General features: G+C 34.8%; 1 protein-coding gene across 3 annotated transcripts in view; it reads right to left on the bottom strand.

The window, feature by feature from the left end:
* The window catches only part of PTPRK (protein tyrosine phosphatase receptor type K), a 759,288-nt gene that overhangs the window by 464,330 nt on the left and 285,152 nt on the right, over nt 1-9,806 (bottom strand). For all 3 annotated transcript variants that reach the window (XM_069077441.1, XM_069077439.1, XM_069077440.1), the window contains exon 3: nt 5,423-5,694. In XM_069077441.1, coding sequence (XP_068933542.1) covers nt 5,423-5,694 — 272 coding nt within the window. The remainder of the gene's footprint in view (nt 1-5,422; nt 5,695-9,806) is intronic.

Raw genomic sequence — 9,806 nt, 5'->3', positions numbered from 1 at the left:
GGGGGGGGGGGGGGGGGGGGGGGGGGGACGGTGCATACAGAGGGTACCGTAATGTAGCTTGTAGCGCAGGGGATCCCCTTCACTACAGTAGCAATCTCAACAGGGCTTATTTTAGAGGAATCTTACACAGTAAGTGGAGGGATTATTTTCGGGATAGGTCTTATTATCGGGGAAACACGGTAAAATAGAATATTGAAGGTCTTTGTATCAAAGGTTTTATTCAATTGCTTTTTCTTTTTGCCAAAAGGCAGGGTTCAATAGGGGACACAGGAAGACAAGAACTGATTGTGATAGAAAAGCAAAATTCAGCAAGAACACACATTTTATTATAAAAAAAGAAATCAATTAGATGAGAGTGTAACTTCAAACATTACTATTACAGCCAAAAATCCTAAAGGAAACACTTTCATTGATCTATTTGATGTTTTTGTTTTGTTTGTCTTTTGGTTAGCTGAGTGGTTGACTAGAACCAAAAAAGAAAAAAACAAAACAAAACAAAACAAAATTTGAGCATCAAGTACACTAGAAGATAGGGATTATAACATCTAACTACATATGTAACATTATATTTTTTTCTTCTTTATGATTTATTAAAAACAATTCATTCAGGGGTTACTGTGTATAATACACCCATCCCCAACTTTTCCCCTTTCAGACAGGATTCCATAAGAAGGACCTTATCTAAAGTCCTCATTTTTGGAAAATGTCTTATCATGGCATTTTACCAACTTAAACTTTCTGAGTTCAAATCATACTGGATCTCTAGAGCGATATTTTGGATTCTACTAATCCTTTCTGAGGAAAAAATATTGACAGAAGACATGAAAGTTGGGTAAAAACAAATTGTCTTTTAAAAAAAGGGTGATGGGTGAGCAAGGAGTGGAATACAACAGATTTTACCCTTCAGAATCTTGTTATTTTTCTTAAGAAAAACCATGAAAAACAAATTAGGTGGCAAGAGTTTATGGTTTATTTCTCAGGGGGAAAAAAATTCAACTATTATTTCACACCGATTTCTGGCCACCCCTGTAGTTTTTATCACGCATCATTGTAGTGATTAATGACGTACACCCATTTAATGGAAAACAGCAGATTAGGTTTCCACTAATAGATTCAAGAGTTATATCTTTGTGGCTCATTTGGTAACAACCTCACTGCTCAGTAAAGAAGTAATGGATTTAATCCTAGACTAGAACTTATTTTTTTGCATACAAAATGGGTCGGACTATTTGAAAGGAGAAAACTAAAACTTTCAAAGTGGTCTCATCATGACAACATGGAAAACAATTGGCTTATAAAAATGTGGGCCTAAAAAAAAGGTATTGGGTCTCACAAGACTGAGTCAAATATATCATCCTTTTTTTTTAAGTAGACAAAAAAGTAGTTTATCAACTGTATGCAGCACAGTTTAGATCCACTGGAAAAGCAGCATATAAAGTATATAAAGAGGTTTCTTTCCCAAGTCCAACTACATATGGGTTATTTATTTTACTTAACTATGTTTATGCCTTAGGAGGAAGCAGAGGGCATTACTATAGCACCTATTATGTAGTTATACATAATACTAAGTACTTCATAAATATACTAAGTATATATACATATAGTAAGTACTTCATAAATATTATCTCATTTTTTACTCCCAATAATCATGCAAGATAGGTGCTGCTATTATTCTCCCTTTACAGTTAAGGAAAATAAGGCAAAGAGAGTTTTTAAGTGAGTTGTCCAAGGTCACCAAGGTAGTAAATGTCTTAGGTTTGATTTGAAATCAGATATTCCTGACTCCAGAAACCCAAGCCTCTATCCACTGTGCCATGTAGCTGCCACAGGTAAAATACTAGGGAATTATATGAGGTGGGAGAATAAAGAAGGGAGGAGTTTATGGGACATGACTCTCAGGTTAAAAAAGAATTAGTATTTTTTTTAATTTGAGGTATTTGTTTAGAATGCAGAAGAAATTTTCCATGCTATTTATCAAACCACCCTTCCCACCAAAAATAAATAAATAAATAAGGAAAGCCTATTTAATACAGAAAATATCTGAAATCCCATACTACTGATCTATCATGAAAAGCAGTATACTCATACTCTTGGGGAAAAAAGGGGAAAGAGACCGGGAAAGGAAGAGGAAGAGATTTATTAAGCTCTTATAATGTGTCAATTTGCTGAACTCTGAGGAGACAAATGGAAAAAAGTTAGAAAGTCCCTGCTCCAAAGGAGTTCACATTCTAATTGGGAGAAATAACACATAAAAGCAAGTTCAGCTGTGAAGTGGAAGAAAAAGGCCTCAAGTCCTAAGAGTGCCATCTCACCGTGAGAGCAGGCCAGCAACTGAGGTGAGTTCTAGGCAGACGATTGAAGATTTGATAAGGATGAAGAAAAGGAGTGGGCCAAAGAACAAATAAGATGAGTGAATCAAAGTAAAATTAAAAACAAAAAAATGCTGGTATTAGAGGAAAAGAATGAAAAAAATCAAGACACACCATGTAAAAGCACGACACATGCAAGAACCATCAATAACCATCAATGTAGAAGAAATAAAGAGGCAAGTAGTCATAATGCAAACTTCACCAAAGGTCTTTCTCTCAGACTATAGTAGAGTCTATAATTATTAGACCACTGGGTGTCTAAACAACTGAATCAATTACATTTTTTACAGCCCATGTTTATTTAATTGTTTAATGTTACAAAGAATGTCTATTTAGTAAATGTAAGTCACTGCTGAGTAAGAACTCATTTGCTACGTTTTCTTTGAGAGGCAGCATGAAGCCATGGATAAATAATAGTCATTGGAGTCAGAAAGATTGGATTCAAGTCCAACATCTGAGAGATACCAGCTGCATGCCCGAGAGCAAGTTCTTGAATCTTTCAATGTTAGATGAACCTCCCAGCTGGGTGGTACAATGGACAGCAGACTAAGCCTGTAGTCTGGAAAACCCAAGTTCAAATCCAGCCTCAGACCCTAACACTCTATGACCCTATAACCCCTGATTCAATCCCCTCAACTTGGAACAACAATAGCAACTATTTTACAGGGTTGTTATAAGAATCAAATGAGATATTTGTAAAGCACTTCGCATAAAGCTGGTACATAGTAGACAATAAAAGTGTCCCAGCCAACTAAGACTATAGTTTGCACTACAGTTGCTGACTTGTATTGGTAGAAGATTCTTTATCAGGAAGTTCCTTACATAAATGAAGGCACAAGTCTACTTTAAAAAAAAAGTCTAAACGACTGACAGGCATGAGAAAATGAAGAGAAATCGAAGTACACACAAGAAGCAAATAAGATCACAGCTAAGCAGAGGTGGTGGTTGTATACAATTGTTCATCTGAAGCAATTTACAAAACTTAAAATGTGGTTTCTTAGTCAGTTACCATTATTTACATAAAAGAAACAAATATATCAGTTCCAAATACTACTTTGCATAACAAAGAGACATTTAGTGATAGGTCCCTTGCTTCTAGCTCCTTTTCTTTATGACAATGGAATTCTTGGAAGAGATTACTGACCTGTATTCAATTTGCTCAAGTGTTGCCTCCCCTGCTTGCTAAACACACGGTATACAGATATATAACCTTGGGAACCAGTGAACTAAAGCACTGTATCATCATGCAGAGTAGAAGAGAACAAAAGACACATTCACACTTCGGGATATATTGTAAAGTCAACACGAAAGCTAACATTTTAAAACTGTAGATACTTAACAGGGTTGTTAACCTTAAGCATTCAAACATAGATCTAAAAAAAAAAAAAATGAAAAAGACATGGTTGGAGGCAGTATGGGAGACAGGAAGTGTCATTTTACACAATTTGCTCCATATAATAGAAGGCATTTTTGCTTTGATACAGCTACTGGTAAAGTCTCTTCAAAATCTGAGATTCTCTGAGTTCATCTAAATTCATGTGAACACAAAATATCTGAAAGACCTTTCAGTGTGTATTCTGGTGTTAATTATTAGATGCAGTATTTTAGTTCCTTTCCATTATTCTGTGGAAGAACCCTAAATTGATCTAGGGAAATAGAAGGAATGGAATAGAAGGCACTGGTCTACAAATTTAATACCATGATTACTGAGGACTAACGGAAGATCCATTAGGCACATAGTACTGATCCTTACAAGAACAAAAAATAATTAGTCTTTTAAATAAATTAGGCATTTAAATAAATAAAAGGCAGTGATTAAGGGGGAAAACTTCAACCCAAGACAAAGGAAATATAACCACTTGTTACTTGTTCAGAAATAGAACAGTCTAAATCTGTCAAACATTTTGTCAGTAATCATAAAAAAAATTTTAAAAGAAATTTAAACTACCAAATAATCCTGATTAACAATACAAGGAAAAAATACATATTTTCTCAAACTAAGGACCTCTAAGAAGTTTGATAGAACTAACATTAAAGAAAAAGTTCATCAAAATACCAGGATTTTGAAAACAAAACAAAACAAAACATTTTTTTTCAAAAAGCAGCTCTCTTTTCTCGATGCTGAATACTTAAAAATAAATAGGGGACTTTATAAATAGGAGTTATAGGACAACCTTATCTACTGACTACTTAATTCATGAGACAGACAGACCCCCTCGCCAAACACATACATAACACTTTTTACTTTATTTTAATCACAACTAGGACAACCATTTCTTCAAAAAAAATTAACAAAGAAAAAAGCAATCTACCTAGTTTGTTAAATATTCAATATTATAACACTCTGTCCCAATTTAAGGGTATAAATGATTCATTCAAAAATACCTCTCCTAAGAAGACCCACTTCACACACTAATCCAAACATATTTTTGACATTTCTTCCAAGCAGAAAACAAAACTATTTTCTTTAATTTTTCCAGTTAAATTTTTCTATTTTTTTTTTACAAAATCAAACAGATTTCTACAAAGGAAAATCTTTAAACTGCTAGGTGGCACAAGTCAAAAGCTTTGAGCCTGGAGTAAGGAAAACCTAAGTACAAAATTCAGCCTAGACATGTACTAGCTATGTGATCTTGGGTAAGTCACTTAACATGTTTTGGACTCCATTTTCTCAACTATAAAATAGAGATAATAACCACTACCTACCTCACAGAGTTGTTGTGAAGATCAAATTAGGTAATATTTGCAACCTACTTAGTGCAGTGTCTAGAACCTAGTAGGTGCTATATAAGTGCTTATTCCCTTCTCTATCCCCTAATGGTCCTTACACATCAGTGATTACTCAATCAAATGTATTTAATACAGAATCTGGTCCCAATATGAATTTGGATTTATCTAATTTTTATTGGAAGTCTTGTCACTAATTTAACAATTTAGTAGAACTAAAAGATTAACTAATATCCAAAAACATTTTACTGATATTCTGGTTCCAAAAGAGATCTGTTAACTCAAATAGAAGAAACGAAAACAAACAAACAAAACCATAGTTTTACCTGATATTCATTGGGCCAAAAGGTGCTCACTGCCAGCTCAGCACGGAGCCAGTCTTTACCAGTGAAGCCAGTCACATTCCAAATTGGATTAGCCAGAGGTCCTTTATTCACCCTAACTAATATGTTCAAAGTGCCAGGATTCATCCTTTTCTGGCTATATAATAGATAGCTGAAATCAATACAATGCGTATCATTCTCCTTCATTGTTGGAAGCTGAAGTCTGGCTTTTTCTCCAGGGTCATGATTAGAGGAATCCACTACCATGTAGGATCCTGAAATGATATCAAACAAAAACAAAAGTGAGAAAATAAAAAAGGGAATACCATAGGAGTTTCAGGAAGAAAAGGGCTAAAGAATTCACAGAAAAATATTGTTAAAGCTCAATTCTCCAAAAGGGATTTCTCCAGTATATTCTGTGTACCAATTTAAGTTGACATGTTATATGAAACATGATTTTATACATATGTAATATATATGTACGTGTATATTATACACAAACTAATTCTAAATTTAATTAGATCCACAAATGTCCTCCAATTATGTTGCTTCTTATGAAAAAGTCAATGTTCATCTTACCAACAAAAATATTCACTATTATAAAAAATCATAATTAAAGAAATTTATGAAAAAATATTTTATGAAATAAATACTCAAGACCCTACTTCTTTGAAATTAAGCAAGGATGGTCTCGGATGGTGAAACAATTATCACAACTGAATGATCTGGGCAAATCTTTCACATTCTGTTACTTCTAAGCCTGTTATTGCAAATAAAGTTCCAGAGGGTTCAGTTGAAAGCTAGTAGGCTTTTCATTTACTTTTTATTATATATAATAAATTTATTGTCTTTATATTTTCAAAAATTTTTATCCATTTTTATGCCATGAGTTGAAGAAATTTGGCAGGCCAACATCGTTTCTGAGACAGTTTCATATCTCTTCAAATGCAGTTTTGATACTGAAGGATAGATTGTTGAATGTTAAACTACCGCTCAATAAAAAATAACACTCAAACATTCTTATTTCCAACTATGTGTTCAATCAAGAAATATCCCTTACAAAACAGAGATGCAGATCTTGAGGTTTTCGTTTTGCTTTGTTTTAATGTGCAAAAACAATGTGATGATATGGCAACAAAGGCCATTTATTTGATAAATATTTCTACCTTTACTGCACTTACTACAATATCTGGAACATAGTATGTGAATAATAAATGCTTGTTAACTGACTGAAAAGAAATGGAGGTTACAAAATAATATGAGTGATTTCATGAAGTGCTTTAGAACCAGTGTAGCCAGCAAAGGTTTATTCACACAGCAACTTGTCTACATCTCCAAGTCTGTTACTTGACAATAAGGAAGCACCCCACACAGAATGAATGAATGAATAATCAAATTAAACACACATTAAAAAAAAATCACACCTCAAATCACATTATACAGTATTTTAGAAAATGGTGTCTTGATGTAGCATATGACTAAGAAACTTTCATAATTTCCTTTCAATCTATTACTTTCAAACCCATGCCATCTAATCTTCTCATACTATGACAGGTGATTTTTGCTTTCTTTTTGATTTGTTTTTATTTTGGGGGGCAGTTGGAATTCCTTTGGTTCCTGCCTCTCTCATTCCACACAAAATCACTGTTTCCATTTCAAGAGAAAAATGAGGTTTTGGGTTCTTTTTTAATTAAATGACTTTTTCATGACCCCAGTCCACGGAAATGGGATTTTGCTCTAGTTGGTTACCCTTAGAGAAACAACCTTTTGTGATCATCATCCACGATTTAGCAAGATGTCCTTGGAAAATAGCCAACTTCACCACTGATAGATTTTCATTAAAAAAGGAAAAGACAGAAGTAGGGTTTTTAAATTAGTATTACAAGCCTCCAATAATTATAGCTTCCTAATCAATTCACAATTATACATTAGTGGTCACTGTCATTGATATTTGAAGTAGTATTGAATTAGCTTTCACTTTTACCTATCCTTTATTGCTAAAATGAACATTTAAACAAATTATTACCCTTTTTATCTTCATTATCTTAAAATTTCCACCATTCTTTAGTGGTTTCAGTAATGACATCTTAAGAAATTCTAATATGTTTCTCTTTCTTGACTTTTATTTTAAGGGAAAAAAATAAGCAGGATGCACAATGAGAATGCTTCTGTTTGCAGAAATCACAAATTTGAAATACAATGAAAGAATTTAAAAAGAGATTTTCCCATCTTAATACTAACATTTCAAGTGAACTCTGTACTAATTAAATCATCATAGTAATTCACAATCTTCTGTAGAAAAAAAAAATATTAATTTGGGGCAGCTAGGTTGAGCTGTGAATAGAGCACCAGCCCTGGAATCAGGAAGACCTGAATTCAAATTCAGCCTCAGACACATGACACAAGTTCTAACTATGTGACCTTGGGCAAGTCACTTAAGCCCAATTACCTTGCCTTCCCCCTCAAAAAAAAAATTTAATTCTCTGATTCCTTTGAAAAGTTCTAGCAAGGGGCGGCCAGGTGGCTCAGCAAGTAAGAGCACCGGCTCCAGTGTCGGGATGACCTGGATCAAATCCAGGCTCCGATACTCAGCACCACACCCAGAAATAACTGGCTGTGTAACCTTGAGCAAGTTACTTAACCCCGATTGCTTAAAAAAAAAAAAAGTTCTAGCAAATTCCTGCAGTTGGATATTCTAGGTGACCTATAGGGAACATCTGTGTTTAGTGCATCATTCAGGAGCAGGAAATAGGAAAGGGGAACAAAAAATCCATGTCTTTTGGCTCTAGCCTCATAGCTATTACAGAAGTAGGTGTTTCCACTATACCAAGAACAGTACCAGTATACTCCAAACATATATTTCTATGCCATTGATAGTCGCACAAGATGATTTCTCATATTCTCCCTCAGTGAATGACTTTTTAATAACTGTAGTGGATAGAGAGCTTGCCCTCAAGTTAGGAAGACCTGAATTTAAATATGGGCACAGGTACTTACTAGCTGTATGACCCTGGACAAGTCACTTAACCTCTCTTTACTTCAATTTCTTCCACTGTAAAACATGGACAATAATAATAGCACCTACTTTTTTAGGGTTTTTGTGAGGAAAATAAGATAATATTTAAAAACCACTTAGCACAGTGCTCAGTACAGAGTAGGTACCCAACAGATTCAACAGATTCTTGTTTCTTCCCTCTAGCTTAAAATTTAAGCTCATTTAAGCTTCTTGTTCCCTCAGTATTACCAAGAGAAAACTGCTCAATAATCAATAAATCAGTAAGCATAACCCTTTGCCAAGAACTATGCTGAGCTCTCTCAGGGGTTACTAAGACTGGGGCTAGAGACAAAAGTCAAGCAGTAGTTCTTACTCTTTAAGATGTAACATTCCTGATGGAAAGGTAAAACATATGCAAAGACAATACAAAGTAATTCAGAGGTGATTCGGAAGCATTAGTGGCTATGGAAGGGAGGTGCAGGAAAGGTCTCATCAAGGAAATAACACTTGAAATGAAGTTTTTGGGGGGACTTAGGATTCCAATGGAAGACAAGAGGTAGAAGCTAATTCCAAGCAGAGGGGACACCTTGTACAAAATGCCTAGAAATGAAACATTATATACATGGAAGAAGAAATAGGCCCATTTGGCTGGCCCAAGGTAAGTAAACATATCCACAGCATTCAAAACTTCTCCATTTACTGTAATCATTGGTTCTACATATGGGTGGTGTGGTGGTGGCTGACAGAGCACCAAAAGATATGCACAACTGAATAGCTTTTAGGACAGAGCTTTAAAATTTTTCCCACAATCTATCCTTTTTTTCCCTTACCTTCAACATTACATATAGTCATTAATCATGTATCTAGAAAGATCTGTGTATTTTATCTACTCCATCTGCCCTCTCTTATCCCCAGGTCTACAAGTGAAGAAATAGAGACCCAGAGAGAGGAAGGAACTTGCTCTAGATTAAAAAACTGGCATGAAAGCTAGGTTTGAACTCCACTACCTAGAGCCACAAGCAATAAAATATTCCTGCCACTACACCATACTCACTCTCTGCTGAATACTTCTATTGATGACACCATCATAATTCTAGTCTCCCAAGCTCGAAAGCTCAATCTTCTTTAATTCCTCCTATTCTTTCACAACCCCACCAACTACCGTGTTTCCCCGATAATAAGACAGTCTTATTAAATTTTTTTTTGACAGAAAAACACCAGAGGGCTTATTTTCAGGGGAGGGCTTATTTTAATGAACATTGACTGCAATTTTAATAAACAGGTAAATGTGAACAAAAAAATGTACCTTTATTCAATAAGCAAATCATTGGGAAGAACAGGATGACGCACTCACTGCTGCAGCTCGGAGCGCGGCGTGCGTTTCACGGGGGG

The sequence above is a fragment of the Petaurus breviceps genome, unplaced genomic scaffold, assembly GCF_028583685.1.
Source record: "Petaurus breviceps papuanus isolate PSGF00001 unplaced genomic scaffold, PetGlider_PUasm1.0 90977, whole genome shotgun sequence".
NCBI classification, from domain to species: Eukaryota; Metazoa; Chordata; class Mammalia; order Diprotodontia; family Petauridae; genus Petaurus; species Petaurus breviceps.
The sequence above is the reverse complement of the archived record's forward strand: the minus strand, read 5'-3'. Positions and strand labels throughout refer to the sequence as shown.